This window comes from Mustelus asterias, chromosome 19 (assembly GCF_964213995.1).
Source record: "Mustelus asterias chromosome 19, sMusAst1.hap1.1, whole genome shotgun sequence".
Taxonomy (NCBI): Eukaryota; Metazoa; Chordata; class Chondrichthyes; order Carcharhiniformes; family Triakidae; genus Mustelus; species Mustelus asterias.
In genome coordinates this window covers 34,611,822-34,628,395 of record NC_135819.1, presented here as the reverse complement: position 1 = coordinate 34,628,395, position 16,574 = coordinate 34,611,822, and the positions used below count along the sequence as shown (strand labels likewise).

General features: G+C 45.7%; 1 protein-coding gene across 1 annotated transcript in view; it reads left to right on the top strand.

The window, feature by feature from the left end:
* LOC144507478 (solute carrier organic anion transporter family member 1C1-like) overlaps positions 1-15,534 on the top strand; it is a 59,812-nt gene extending 44,278 nt beyond the window's left edge. The window contains exons 12-14 of the mRNA XM_078234603.1: positions 5,564-5,628; positions 10,900-11,017; positions 15,339-15,534. Coding sequence (XP_078090729.1) covers positions 5,564-5,628; positions 10,900-11,017; positions 15,339-15,534 — 379 coding nt within the window. The remainder of the gene's footprint in view (positions 1-5,563; positions 5,629-10,899; positions 11,018-15,338) is intronic.
* The last annotated feature ends 1,040 nt before the right edge of the window (positions 15,535-16,574 follow it).

The following is a 16,574-nucleotide window of genomic DNA, read 5'->3' as shown; positions in this document are numbered from 1 at the left end:
GGGCTTAACAGGGTTGATACTGAGAGGTCGCTTTTCCTTCTGAGAGAGTCTAATCTCAGAGTAAGGGATCGCACATTTAAGACAGAGGTAAGGTGGAATTTCTTCTCTCAGAGGGTAGCGAACCTGTGGAATTTTTTACCACAGAGGGCTGTTGAGGCACGGTGGCACAGTGATTAGCACTGCTGCCTCACAGCACCAGGGACCCGGGTTCAATTCCTGGCTTGGGTCACTGTCTGTGCGGAGTCTGCACGTTCTCCCTGTGTCTGCGTGGGTTTCCTCCGGGTGCTCCAGTTTCCTCCCATAGTCCGAAAGACGTGCTGGTTAGGTGCATTGGCCATGCTAAATTCTCACTCTGTGTACCCAAACAGGTGTCGGAGTATGGTGACTAGAGGATTTTCACAGTAACTTCATTGCAGTGTTAATATAAGTCTTGTGACAGTAATAAATAGACTTTAACTTATTAAGAATGCTCAAGGCTGAGATAGACAGATTTTGAATCAAATAGATGCTGGAATCTGAAACAAAAACAGAAATTGCTGGAAAATCTTAGCAGGTCTGACAGTATCTGTGGAGAGAGACCCTTCACACTCACAGTATAAATCTTGTTCGATTTTCCTTGTCTTCAGCTCTGACGAAGGGTCAACCTAACTCGAAACATTGGCTCGATTCTCTCTCCACAGATGCTGTCAGATCTGCTAAGACTTTCCAGTTTTTTCAGTTCTTGTTTCAGATTTTTAATCAGCAAGGGAAGCAAGGACTATGGGATAAGGCGGGAAAGTGGATTTGAGGATAATCATATCAGATCAGCCATGATCTCACTGAATGGCAGAGCAGACTCCATGGGCAGAATGGCCTAATTCTGCTTCTACGTCTTATGGTCTCATGGTCTTATGAGAGCTTGGAACGTAGTTCAATTACAGCATAAAATAACCTAAACCTTCACCCTAAAATTGGCCACAACTGAAGATAATCCAATACACAATTGCCATGAGGTCAGATAATAAGTTGCAATTGGATTTCGAAATATAAAAAACATGTTAAAGACGATTTCCGGAATAACTCCTTCCTTGATCAGCCCAGGTAATTACAGGCCGGTGAGCCTTACATCAGTGGGAGGGAAATTATTGGAGGGGATTCTTCGAGTCAGTATTTACTCCCACTTGGAAATAAGTGGATATATTAGCAAGGGGCAATATGGTTTTGTGAAGGGGAGGTTGTGTCTCACTAACTTGATCGAGTTTTTCGAGGAAGTGACGAAGATGATTGATGAGGGTAGGGCAGTGGATGTTGTCTACATGGACTTCAGTGAGGCCTTTGACAAGGTCCTTCATGGCAGACTGGTACAGAAGGTGAAGTCGCACGGGATCAGAGGTGAGCTGGCAAGATGAATACAGAAGTGGCTCAGTCATAGAAGACAAAGGGTAGCAGTGGAAAGGTGCATTTCTGAATGGAGGGCTGTGACAAACAGTGTTAGTTTAACAACACCTGGTTAAAGTCCAACAGGTTTATTTGGTAGCAAAAGAAGGGGCTTGCAGCTCCGAAAGCTTGTGTGGCTTTTGCTACCAAATAAACCTGTTGGACTTTAACCTGGTGTTGTTAAACTTCTTACTGTGTTTACCCCAGTCCAACGCCGGCATCTCCACATCAAACAGTGTTCCTCAGGGATCAGTGCTGGGACTTTAGCTGTTTGTAATATATATAAATGATTTGGAGGTAATGTAACTGGTTTGATTAGTAAGTTTGCAGATGACACAAAGGTTGGCGGAATTGCAGATAGCGATGAGGACCGTCAGAGGATACAGCAGGATATAGATTGATTGGAGATTGGGCGGAGAGATGGCAGATGGATTTTAATCCGGACAAATGTGAGGTAATGCATTTTGGAAGGTCTAATAGAGACAGGAAATATACAGTAAATGGCAGAACCCTTAAGAGTATTGATAGGCAAAGGGATCTGGGTGCACAGGTACACAGGTCACTGAAAGTGGCAACGCAGGTGGAGAAGGTAGTCAAAAAAGCATACGGCTTGCTTGCCTTCATTGGCTGGAGTCTTGAGTTTAAAAATTGGCAAGTCATGGTGCAGCTTTATAGAATCTTAGTTAGGTCGCACTTGGAAAATAATGTTCAATTCTGGTCGCCACACTACCAGAAGGATGTGGAGGCTTTGGAGAGGGTATAGAAAAGATTTATCAGGATGTTGCCTGGTATGGAGCGCATTAGCTATAAGGAGAGGTGGAGAAACTTGGTTTGTTCCGACTGGAATGACAGAGGTTGAAGGGCAACCTGACAGAAGTCTACAAGATTATGAGGGGCATGGACAGAGTGGATAGTCAGAAGCTTTTTCCCAGGGTGGAAGAGTCAATTACAAGGGGGCATAGGTTTAAGGTGCAGGTTTAAAGGAGATGTACGAGGCAGATTTTTTACACAGAGGGTGGTGGATGCCTGGAACTCGCTGCCGGGGGAGGTAGTGGAAACAGATACGATAGTGACATTTCAGGGGCGTCTTGACAAATACATGAATAGGATGGGAATAGAGGAATATGGTCCCGAGAAGGGTAGGGGGTTTCAATTCAGTCAGGCAGCACGGTTGGTGCAGGCTTGGAGGGTTGAAGGGCCTGTTCCTGTGCTGCAATATTCTTCGTTCTTTGTTCTTGTTCACTACAAGAAACCTGCAGCTGGCACTTGGTTGGAGGTTACAGGTATAAATATTCATCATTAAAAATGTGCCTTTTTAAGCTTCCTTCTAGCCCCAATCCATTTCCTTGTGAGCCACGATGATCTGAAACTGAGTGATTGAAGACTCAGTGCTGTTCTCTGCTCGCATTCTCCCTCAGTGTCGGGAACTGAGAGCAAACCCCCCCATAAACAGCAATATAAAAATCGATCCTATAACTTTTTGCTGATAAAAGGATCTCTGAAATTTGACTTTTGCAGGAGTTTATATGATGAACAATGGCTAACTGCTTCTGCCACTCAAATTTTATTGTTGCAGTAATTGAGAATTGCTGGACAATATTATGCTTTATTCTAAAGTCCACTGGGAGACTTTGTCAACTCCTTCTGTTTAAGTCATATCCATTATCGCCCATCGGACAGAATAAACTATCATAATCTGTATTCTGACGTCACTAATTAATCAAAGTGGCAATATTCCCAGTTAGCATTTTGAGTGACACTGGTAATTACTTGCAAATAAATCCACCAGCTGCAATACAAACCCTTACACAAATAAAGAAAATATATTTCAGTCATATAAATTGTTATTGTAGTAATTATATAAATTATAGAGTTAAAAACTGTCCAGCCAACAATGTTTATGTAAAGCTGATCTAATTGCATGTGGGTTCATCTATGATATAATTGTAATTATATTAATTGAATGACTAATGATTTGGCACTTACCTGAGTTAAACACTCAAAATGATTAAGCGTTGTACAGCACCAAAACTAATTTAGAAAAATGCTGCTTTGTAATTATGATAATTGGCTGGTGTGGCATGATTTAAGAACTTTGAAGTATGGTATTTACAGGAACCTGACTCCGGGTGCTATGAGTAATAACAGAGAAGAATTCACAGATTGCATATATTAACATATTAAACATAATACTTGCATGTGTGTGCCCTTGTTCACATGTGTGTACATGTGCATGTGTGTGTATGTATGTGCATGTGTGTGCCCATGTTCGTGTATATGTATGTTCACGTGTGTGTGCATGTGTGTGTCCATACATGCATGTGCATGTGTGTGTGCCCATGTTCATGTGTATGTATTAATGTGTATGTACCTTGCCGATGTCTGTGTGTGTCCATACCTATGTTCATGTGTGCACATTAATGTGTGTGTACCTTGCCCATGTCTGCGTGTGTGTGTCCATACCCATGTTCATGTGTGTGTATTAATGTGTGTGTATATATGCCTATTTGTCTGTGTGTGCGTGTGTGTGTGTGTGCCCATGTCTGCCTGCTTTCTAGAGTGTCTTTAAAAAAAAAAGTTGTTTTTCCATGAAGCACCTGATAAGGAACGTTATTTTGATTGGAGCTCCCCAAACTTTCTGGCACTGAAAATTACTACAGTGTAATTTAAGAAAAAGATCTGCATTTCTATCCTCGCAGGACTTCCCATTGTGCGTTACAACAATGAGACACTTCTGCAGTGTGGTCACTGCTGTCACGTAAACACAGCAACCTATTTGCACACAAGTCTCAAAATGCAGTAAGTGACCAGCTCATTTGACTTTTCGATGCTGGTTAAGGGGTAAATATTGTCAGAACACCCGGGAGAGCTCCCCCACTCTTCCCTGAAGAGTGTCCAGACCTTTTATCCAGAGGGTGGGCAAGGCAATGATTTAACATCTCATTCACAAGCTAGCACAGCTGACAGTGTAGTTCTCCCTCAGGTCTGCTTGAGAATTCCAGTCTAGATTTTGTACTCAGACTCAGAGTCAAGAATGTTGCCACTACACTATGCCTAATACCTCTCATTGCTAATTACAAATTAGTACAACTTTCCAAAACAAATGCCACTGATCCATTGCATTCAAGGGAGTTAAAAGAGGTGTCGAAGGACCGGTCCTGAGGATAAAGGAGAGAGCTTATAGAATCTACAGTGCAGAAGGAGGCCATCTGGCCCATTGAACCACAACCGACAACAATCCCATCTAAGTCCTATCCCTGTAACCTCACATATTTACCCTCCTAAATCCTTGGACATTAAGGGACAATTTATCATGGCCAATCAACCTAACCTGCACATCTTTGGACTGTGGGAGGAAACCGGAGCGTCCGGAGGAAACCCATGCAGACACAGGGAGAACGTGCAAACTCCACACAGACAGTCAAGACAGTCACCCAATGCCAAAATTGAACCCAATTCCCTGGAGCTGTGAGGCAGCAGTGCTAACCACTGTGCCACCGTGCCATCCCTAAGGGACAAAAGCTATGGGGAAAAAACACTTGTTACCAACTCCTTTGGTTCGGGGAGGTGCTTTGTGTTGAAATCCAGCCAGAACCATATTTGTTCTAATCATAATAGTAAAGCTTGTGAGTGGGAAACAGCCAGCAAGACATACAATAGCACAGGAACAGGCCATTCAGCCCAACAGACCTATGCCAGTGGGGGTGGCATGGTGGCAGAGTGGTTAGCACTGCTGCCTCACAGTGCCAGGGACCTGGGTTCGATTCCCGGCTTGGGCCACTGTCTGTGTGGGGTTTGCACATTCTCCCCGTGTCTGCCTGGGTTTCCTCCGGGTGCTCTGGTTTCCTCCCACAGTCCAAAGATGTGCGGGTTAGGTTGATTGGCCAAGCTAAATTAGTGTCAAGGGGATTAGCGGGGTAAATACGTGGGGCTATGGGGATAGGGCATGGGTGGGTTGTGTTCGGAGCAGACTCGATGGGCCAAATGGCCTCCTTCTGTACTGTAGCATTCTATGATTCTATCCTTTCACAAGCCTCCTCCCCATGTTATCTCCTATCAACATATCAAACTAAGTAGCAATGCTGAGGCATTTGGGCAGTTCTTCATTGTCTTTACACTGATTTAATTGGTCTTTTGCTTCCAACAGGTCAGTTGATTCAGAGCTGAAACCACTGGCTATTGGCATGTACAGTTTGATTATAAGAATGTTCGGTGAGTTTTGTCAGGTCAACTGTATTTTGAAATTATTTTGCTTTCAGCAACTAAAGTCCTGATTGTGATCTAATCCACTCAGCAAGAACTGGGTGCTTTGGCCGGGGGGAGGTGGTCAACTTAGGCCCTGACTGATTTTACGCTCTGTTGAAGTCAATGTCTGTAACATCACCTGACTTCACCCATCTCAGCTCGTCTGCGTCATCACGCTTTCAATAGTTCTAGACTTGACTATTCCAAGCCACAGTAAGAAGTCTCAAAACACCAGGTTAAAGCCCAACAGGTTTATTTGGTAGCACGAGCTTTCGGAGCACTGCTTCTTTATCAGGTGAGTGGAGAGTTGGGTTCACAAACAGGGCATATATAGACACAGACTCAATTACTAGATAATGGCTGGAATGCGAGTCTTTACAGGTAATCACGTCTTCACAGGTACAGACAATGTGAGTGGAGAGAGGGATAATCACAGGTTAAAGAGGTATGTATTGTCTCAAGCCAGGACAGTTAGTGAGATTTTGCAAGCCCAGGCAAGTCGTGGGGGTTACAGATAGTGTGACATGAACCCAAGATTCCAGTTGAAACTGTCCTCATGTGTGCGGAACTTGGCTATCAGTCTCTGCTCGGTGATTCTGCGTTGTCGTGAGTCTTGAAGCCGCCTTGGAGAACGCTTATCCAAAGATTAGAGGCTGAACACCCGTGACCATTGAAGTGTTCCCCAACAGGAAGAGAACACTCTTGCCTGGTGATTGTCAAGCGGTGTCCATTCATCTGTTGTCATAGCGTCTGTATGGTCTTGCCAATGTACCATGCCTCGGGACATCCTTTCCTGCAGCGTATCAGGTAGACAACCTTGGCTGAGTCGCAAGAGTATGTACCGTGTACCTGGTGGATAGTGTTCTCACGTGAGATGGTGGTATCCATGTCGATGATCTGGCACATCTTGCAGAGGTTGCTGTGGCAGGGTTGTGTGGTGTCGTGGTCACTGTTCTCCTGAAGGCTGGGTAGTTTGCTGCGGACAATGGTCTGTTTGAGGTTGCGCGGTTGTTTGAAGGCAAGTAGTGGGGTGGTCTTGGTGAGATATTCGTCTTCATCGATGACATGCTGAAGGCTCTGGAGAAGATGTCGTAGTTTCTCCACTCTGGGGAAGTACTGGACGACGAAGGGTACTCTGTCCGCCGTGTCCTGTGTTTGTCTTCTGAGGAGGTCAGTGCGGTTTTTCACTGTGGCACGTCGGAACTGTTGATCGATGAGTCGAGCACCATATCCTGTTCTTACGAGGGCATCTTTCAGCGTCTGTAGTTGTCTGTTGCGATCCTCCTCATCTGAGCAGATCCGTAGGGGATGGCTTCTTTAACGTGTTTAGGGTGGAAGCTGAAGAAGTGGAGCATCGTGCGGTTATCCGTGGGCTTGTGGTACAGTGGAGTGCTGAGGTGACCGTCCTTGATGGAGATGTGTGTGTCCAAGAATGCATCCGATTCTAGAGAGTAGTCCATGGTGAGTCTGATGATGGGATGGAACTTGTTGATGTCATCATATAGTTGTTTCAGTGATGGTTCGCCGTGAGTCCAAAGGAAGAAAATGTCATCGATGGATCTGGTGTATAGCATTGGTTGAAAGTCCTGTGCGGTGAAGAGGTCTTGTTCAAACCTGTGCATGAAGAGGTGCACATTGAGGTGCGAATTTGGTCCCCATGGCTGTTCCGTATGTCTGGATGAAGAACTGTTGAAGGCGAAGACGTTGTGGTCCAGGATGAAGCAAAATCTCACTAACTGTCCTGGCTTGAGACAATTCACACCTCTTTAACGTGTGCTTAACCCTCTCTCCACTCGCATTGTCTGTACCTGTAAAGATTTGATTACCTGTTAAGACTCGCACTCCAACCAACCATTATCTTGTAATTGAGTTTGTGTTTAAATATGCCCTGTTTGTGAACCCAACTCTCCACCCACCTGATGAAGGAGCAGCGCTCTGAAAGCTCGTGCTACCAAATAAACCTGTTGAACTTTAACCTGGTGTTGTGAGACTTCTTACTGTGCTCACCCCAGTCCAACACCAGCATCTCCACATCATGACTATTCCAATGCACTCCAGTGTGATCTCTCACATTCTACCCTCCATAAACTTGATGTCATCCAAAACCCACCCTTGAGCTCACAGGTCTACATTGCTCCTGTTGATTTTTAAAATTCTTATCCTTGTTTTCAAACCCTCCCATGTCCTCATCCTTCCCAGAATCTCTGTAATCTTCTCTAGCCCCACATCTCTGTCAGATATCTGCGCCCTTCAATTCTGGCTCCGTGAGCACCCCCCAATTTCAATTGTTTGCTGACCGTGCCTTCAGTTGCCGAGGTCCTATGTTCTGAAATATTCTACACTTATATATATGTCTACACTTCCCGCTGCCTCAGCAAAGCAGCCAGCATAATTAAGGACCGCATGCATCCCGGACATTCTCTCTTCCACTTTCTTCCGTCGGGAAAAGATATAAACGTCTGAGGTCACGTAGCAACCGACTCAAGAACAGCTTCTTCCCTGCTGCTGTCAGACTTTTGAATGGACTTACCTTGCATTAAGTTGACCTTTCTCTAAACCCTAGCTATGACTGTAACACTACATTCTGCACTCTCTCGTTTCCTTCTCTATCAACGGTATGCTTTGTCTGTATAGCGCGCAAGACACAATACTTTTCACTGTATGCTAATACATGTGACAATAATAAATCAAATCAAATCAAATCAAATTCCCTTCACCTCTCTGCCTCCCTACCTTGCTTTCCTCCTTTCAGACACTCCTCAAACCCTACCTCATTTTTCCAAGCTTTAGGGCATCTGCCCTAATATCTCCTGAAGTGGCTTTGCATCATAATTTGTTTTATAATGCCTTTGTGAAGTGCCTTGGGCATTCTATTATATATAAATATAAGTTGGTGCTGTTGTGTAAGTCAGGTAAACAACTGGAACCCAAACCATTCACGCTTAGGTTAAAATCAAGCCTAAACAATTCCACACTGGGCAACAATATGTGTACATTGTATGTAAATACTTTTATGAAGGCTTCCAGAATTTTTGGAAGTTTTTATTTTGTTTCTCCAGTTTCACTGGAAATAATGGACAGAGGATGTATTCATATACTTAAGATGTTTACAGATCATTATGAAAGGCTCTTAGCCTTTCTGAGGCGGCATGGTGGCACAGTGGTTCGCACTGCTGCCTCACAGCGCTAGGGACCCGGGTTTAATTCTTGGCTTGGGTCGCTGTCTGTGCGGAGTTTGCATGTTCTCCCCGTGTCTGTGTGGGTTTCCTCCGGGTGCTCTGGTTTCCTCCCACAGTCCGAAAGACGTGCTGGTTAGGTGCATTGGTCACGCTAAATTCTCCCTCAGTGTACCCGAACAGGTATCAGAGTGTGGCAACTAGGGGATTTTCACGGTAACTTCACTGCAGTGTTAATGTAAGCCTACTTGTGACACCGATGAATTAACTTTCAAACTTTTAAGCCTCAGAAAGTAATGCTTTAGACATGTCTAAAGTCTACACCACACGGATATCTAAAGCATTACTCCCCAATGCAGCACAGTGTCTGAAACTTTGACTCTGGCTCATCAACACAGAGCCAAATTTCCTCAAGCTGCAGACACTTATTGCAGATGTGTTTATTGTGGTTCACAATGGTGTCCAGGAGGCCCTACATGTTACAGCTGCAACGCAGCTTTGTTATGTCATCTTTATTATGTTTTACTGCACTAGTTGGGTTTTGAAGGAGGTCTCATGGCTCAGTGGGTAGTGTCCCTGCCTCTGAGCTAGAGGATCCAGTTCGAGTCCCACTTCAGGACTTGATTGCCAAAGAAGGTGCATTTATAATTTGGCCAAACAGGTTGAATACTGTTTTGTAAAATTTTTCCAATACACCTGATGGCAGGCGGTAAGAGTGGGAGAGTTTCCTGGTCAGCAACAGCAAACCACTGCAGTGCTTGCTCAAGCATCATCATGGACCAATCCAATGGCAGTCATGGTAACCAATGCCCTCTTAGGGCATGGTGCCTTTTAAATTTTATTCTCTTACTGGATGTGGGCTTCGTTGGCTAGGTCCCCATTTATTGCTCATATCTAATTGCCCTTGAGAAGGTGGTGATGAGTTGCCTTCTTGCTGCAGTCCACGTGATGTAGGTACACTCACAGTAGGAGGAAGAGAAGGAATTGGGTTTCAAGTTTAGAAATATGCGTTAACCAGTTAAGCTGTAAATTTAAGTAATGCTTATATCCCCCCAGTACTTGTTGAAAACACTGCCCGCATTGAGAGGGATAATGGTGGGATTTTCCAATCCCCCCGCTGTGTGTTTTCTGGCAGGGGAGACAGCTTAACATTGGACGCCGGGGGAATCTTACGGTCTCAACAATGTCAATGGCATTTTGCATGACTCTCCCATCCCACCACCAAATACCCTCACCATCCCCCCCCTCACCCCCTCCATCACAGGGGGTCACATTTGGTGGGACTGGAAGATCTGGTTAGCGGGAAGGGCTGGAAAATCCCACCCAAAATCTCAACCTATCTGCTTCCTTAATCAAAGACACACCTTGTTTGGAGGCTGAAATAAAAAGACTTACTTAACAGGCCTTCAGCACTGAATTCCCATCTGCATTAAATTACCAACACAGCTCATCACAGATTTTTAATCCCAGATTTTATTGGATTCAAGTTTCATCACCTGCTGTGGTGGGATTTGAACCTGGTCACCTGAGCATCAACCCCTGGTCTCTGGATTACTAGTACCACTGACAATACCACAATGCCACTGCCTCCCTAACACACCAGCCTCACCACACTCTTTTAGAATCATAGAATCCCTACAGTGCAGAAGGAGGCCATTCAGCCCATCGAGTCTGCACTGACCACAATCCCACCCAGGCCCTTTCCCCGTAACCACACATATTTGCCCCACTAATCCCCTGACACTAGGGTCAGTTTAGCATGGCCAATCAATGTAACCCGCACATCTTTGGACTGTGGGAGGAAACGGGAGCACCCGGAGGAAACTTATGGAGACACGGGGAGAACGTACAAACTCCACACAGACAGTGACCCAAGCCGGGAATCGAACCCGAATCCCTGGCGCTATGAGGCAGCAGTGCTAACCACTGTGCCACCGTGCCACCCTCCACTCTGTGCTCCGCACCCTGCTGGGACATTTTACAATATTAAAAGTATATCAGTGCAGGTTATTGGTTTTGTTCCAAATGTCATTTCTAAAACCTCCTTTTCCTTCTGTTCCAGCTGGAATCCCCGCTCCTATTTACTTTGGAGCATTGATAGACACAACCTGTCTGAAATGGGGAACCAACAGATGTGGGGATCGTGGAGCCTGCCGGATGTATGACACAGATGCGTTCAGGTTTGTTGTTATTTCCAAAAGGCCTTTAGGCCTAGTATCAATGATAGTGGCACAGCAGCCAATCATTATGCTGCTCCTTCTTTTTATTTATTCTTTCGATGGATGTGGACATTGCTGGCTCGGCCAGCATTTATTTCCCATCCTTAATTGCCCTGGGAAAGATGTTGGTGAGATGTCTTTTTGAACCGTTACTGTGATCCATGTACCTGAAGCCCATTTGAACTGAACCTCACAATAACCCAGCAACCATGCTGTGATATTATCAAACTTCTACAATAGTCACATTGGCTGTGGTTAGGGGTGAAAATGTGATTAAATGAATTCCTGAAGGTTTTTATCACATGTCCAGTCATTAGTTGACTAAAACATTTGTCCTTGCCTTCCTAGGCCAATTGGAAAGCAAAAGTAAACATTACCCAATTAAATGATGCTTGACTGGTAGCCAACAACCTTTATTTCCTAATTATCAAGATTTTTATATCGTTGGATTATAGAATCCCTACAGTGCAGAAAGAGCCCATTCAACCCATCAACAACTGGCAACAGTCCCAACCAGGCCCTATCCCTGTACCCCCATGTATTTACCCTGCTAATCCCCCTGGCACTGAAGGACAATTTATCATGGCCAATCCACCTAATCCGCACATCTTTGGAGTGTAGGAGGAAACCGAAGCATCCAGAGGAAACCCACGCAGACACGGGGAGAATGTGTAAGCTCCACGCAGACAGTGACCCGAGGCCAGAATTGAACCCAGGGCCCTGGCGCTGTGAGGCAGCAGTGCCACTGTGCCGCCCTATATGTCTATACTGTAAAGAGAAATGTTCAAAGAAAATGATGAAGAAATCTTTTTAATTCCTCACTAGTTTTGCCCCGGGCTTGCACATAGCAATATCCTGGAGATTGATCTTTGATTCCTGGAGACTCCAGGCCAAAACTCTGGTTGCCATTTTCACTCTGAAAGCAATGGCAGTGGAGGAATTTACTTGAGTCATTCAGGTGAACTCAGACTTTGCAGGGGATTTTCCAGCAAGATCTCATATTCCAATTTTCACAATTCACCCCCCCCCCCCCCCCCCGCCATCAGTGATGTAATGAGATTCCCACCCAGGTAGGTCACCCTTTAGAAAAGGTGCCCCGATCTCGGGATTCCCGACATCCCCAGTGTTTTCCAGCCCCATCCCAGCGTGATGGTCTGGGCAATGCCTCCTCTCTTTAGCACAGAGTACCGCACGATGCTGTGAGTAAAGTCGGCTGTGCCGGCAGTGAGCCCCACGCTTCAGCCCGCACTCTGTACAAAAATGGAAAATTCCGTTGAGATATCCGGACAGAATTAGGTGGAGCAGCTGAAATATGTCAGGTCCCAGCATATACTGAGAGCTTTCCCTCAGCTTGGTCAGTACAGAACCTTCACCTACTCCCTACAGGGGCATTGGCACAAATCTGGATGGCTTGGGAATCCCTACACTGGGAATAGCCACTTCCTCAGTCTCCAGGGGATCTGGCTTACAATCAGAGATTGCCAGCAAGGTGAGGGAAGCTGATTCCAGAGCGGTGTAAGCAGACCTGATAGCTCTGAGTATTTCCATATCAACACCCCCTGGAGCTGAGGTACCTTTCTCTTAAAATAAAATTTTGGTATCAAATAAATCATTTATTTATTTATGGGGTGGTACAGTGGCACAGTGGTTAGCACTGCTGCCTCACAGAGACAGGAACCTGGGTTCAATTCCAGCCTTGGGCAACTACCTGTGTAGAGTTTGTACCTTCTCCCCGTGTCAGCGTGGGTTTCCTCCGGGTGCTCCGGTTTCTTCCCACACTAACAAAGATGTACGGGTGCGGTGGATTGGCCTGCTAAATTGTCCCTTAGTGTCAGGGGGACTAGCAGGGTAAATATGTGTGGTTACGGGGATAGGGGGGTGGGTGGGATTGTTGTCGGTGCAGGCTTGATGGGCCGAATGGCCTCCTTCTGCACTGCAGGGATTCTGTGATTCTGTAATTTATATAAACAGAGAAGGATCGCGGGGGACACAGGGTTGGCTAATGGGGGAGAGGAATCAAGCACCCACTCCATGCCTGGCCCCAGTTTTCTTTTGAGGCGTGGATTTTGTGGGGATAACGGGGGGGGGGTGGGGGGGGGGGGGGGCTACAGTTTCCATAGTGACAGGCATATGTTTAAAGAAAGGAAGCAAGAGTTAGAGTCATAGAGTCGTAGAGGTTTACAGCATGGAAACTTGTCCATGCCGCCCTTTTTTTTTAAACCCCCAAGCTAATCCCAATTGCCCGCATTTGGCCCATATATAGTCATAGAGGCCCATATATAGAGTCATAGTTGTGGGGGTCAAGGCTTTTGTCTTCATGGTGTCTCCATGTCACATAGAGCTCATAAAAGTTTTAATACATTTTCCCATTAGCTTGTATAAATCACAGATTACTGGTGTAACCTGACTGTGATCCCTGTCTCTAAGTTCTCTGATGCACTTGCCTTGTGATGGAGACTACTTCTGGACCTAAATAGTGGCCTTCCAACCGTATAATTTTAACATTCTTACCACATAAGTGTCAGGCAATGGCTATCTTCAACAAGAGGCAATCTAACCAACTCCCTTCACACTCAATGGCATTACCATCACTGAATTCTCCCACTATCGACATCCTGGCTATTACCATTGAGCAGAAACTGAACTGGACTAGTGGCGCAGTGGCACAGTGGTTAGCACTGCTGCCTCACAGCTCCAGGGACCCAGGTTCAATTCTGGCCTTGGGTGTCATGTCTGTGTGGGTTTCCTCCGGGTGCTCCGGTTTCCTCCCACGTTCCAAAGATATGCAGGGTAGGTGGATTGGCCATGCTAAATTGTCCCTTAGTCTGTAAAGACATGTGGGTTAGATGGATTAGCCATGGGAAATGTGTGGGGCTACGAGGATAGGGCGAGGAACAGGGCCTAGGTAATATACCATCTCGGAATGTTGGTGCACGCGATGGGCCGAATGACCTCTTCTGCACTCTAGGGATTCTATGTGGCTACAAGAGCAGGTCAGCGGCTGGGTATTCTGCAGTGAATAACTCACCTCCTGACTCCCCCAAACCTGTGTACCATCTGTAAGGCACAAATCGGAAGTGATGGAATACTGGATAGGTACAACACCAACTGCACTCAGGAAGATCAACACCATCCAGGTCAAAGCAGCCCACTTTTTTGATACTCCATCCATCACCTTACATATTCACTGCCTTCACCACAGCCACACAGTGGCAGCCATGTACAGGATTCATTACTGCAACTCAACAAGGTTTCTTCAACACGGTGGCACAGTGATTTGCACTGCTGTCTCACAGCGCCAGAGTCCTGGGTTCAATTCCCGGCTTGAGTGACTGTGTGGAGTCTGCACATTCTCCCGGTGTCTGCGTGGGTTTCCTCTGGGTCCTTCGGTTTCCTCCAAAGATGTTGGTGTTAGGTGGATTGGCCATGCTAAATTGCCCCTTAGTGTCAGGAGGATTAGCAGGGTAAATACATGGGGTTATGGGAATAGGGCCTGGGTGGGATTGTGGTCGGTGCAGACTCAATGCGTCAAATAACCTCCTTCTGCACTGTAAGATTCTATGATTCCACAACATTATCTTCCAAACATGCAACCTCTACCACCTAGAAGGACAAGGGCAGCAGAAACGTGGGAACACCACCATCTGAAAGTTCCCCTCCAAGTCATTCGCCCTCCTGATTTGGAAATATATCACCGTTCCTTCACTGTTGCCAGTTCAAAATTTTGGAATTCCCCCCTCCAAAGATCTGCGGGTTAGGTGGATTAGCCATGCTAAATTGCGCCTTAGTGTCCCAAGGTGTGTAGGTTAGGGGAATTAGTGAAGTAAATATGTGGAGTGACCGGGATAGGTTATGGGTAAGATGCTGTATCTGAGAGCATCGATGCAGACTCGATGGGCCAAATGGCCTACTTCTGCACTGCAGGTATTCAATGATTCTATGATTTTAACAGCACTGTGGGTGTACCTAGACCACGTGGACTGCAGCGGTTCAAGAAGGCAGCGCACCATCACCTTTAACCTGTTTCCCACCAAATTCAGATAACCTCTGGTCTGTAAGTGGACAGGTCCGAGCCTCTCCGATGTTGCTCCTAAAGAAGCCCGCTTCTTGCTGAACTATAATTCCATGTGGGGGGAATTATAGACCTCAGTGTGTTACTTGTATTGGATAGTGCCATCCCTGTCTCAATTTGAAAGGTCAAATTGCTGTCAAGTCGCAAATAATTAGATGAACAATCGAATTACTTTTACACTCCCTCTCATATCCTTCCGTATACTTGCAGGCATATCTACTTTGGAGTGGCTACCGGAATTGGACTAATCTGTATTGCTCTGTTTATTCGTTTTTACCTGCAAGTGAAGAAACATTTTATGTTAAAAGACAAGAAAACATCGGACAATGAACTGACAATTATGAATGAAGTTAGCAATCGCGCAGATTGTGATCTTTTGATGAATGCCATAGATCATGACCAGTGAGGGCACTCGCAAAACTGTGTACAGAGAAAGACAAGGCGTGAGAAATTCTGTATCTCTTTTATATAATGGGTAATATTTACACTTTAGCCCTCCAAAAAGCATTCCATATTAATGGAAGGCCATGCTGGTCTTCAGTTAAACACTCCTGTTGTGCCTGGATCTGCACTGAGTGTGTTGAAGTGCAAAATTTACCTGATACAGTTATTCTGAAGAGTTACTTGTGAGGAAAATTTTCAGTTATTCTGTAAAATTCTGACTTGAAATTAGTATCTATAAAGCTACATCTGGGTGACCCGCTGCCACGGTGCATTGGCAAGCCATCTGCCCGACTGGTACAGTGAGGGAACACAGACGCTGGTTGGTTGGCACATGGGATTAGCCCACGCTCTGACTGGCCGGCACACTGGATGAACATACGCTCTGTTTGGCTGATACAGGGCATTAACACCTCCTTTGATTGGCCGGCACACACACTCCCCGATTGGCTGTGGCAAACTGGTTTACCATGCCTCTTGATTGACTGGCACACTGGTTTAATGTACCCACTTGGTTGTATGACACAATTGGCTAGCATACTCTCTGACAGAGACAGTGACGGGAATTTTACCGCCCCGCCTGCCACTGGGATCGGGGCAGGCGAGGGGCGGACCCTGGAAAGGCCCCTTGCCCTCGGGTGGGATTTCACAGTTTTGGGACGAGCGAGGCCATAAAATCCCACCCAGTGAGCTAAGGCACTTTCTAATTGGTTGTCCTTTCTCCTCACCTCAACGCAATCGGATAACGAGGGTTGAATTTCTGCTGTGGAATTGACATGTTTGCCTGATTTTCTTTTTCCGAATTCATTTAAAACAATTTAGGCTAGATAAATGAGAGAGTAGAGTTTGTCAATAGTTCCAGAAGTCTCAATCTCATATGAGGGTGTGTAACATAACAGGTCAGCAGCTTGATGAATGGTCATTGTATTCAGGAGATGACAGCGTGTGGAAGGAGAAAGTGGGAACAGCACTAACTGAATTGCTGTATACACAGAACAGACTGCC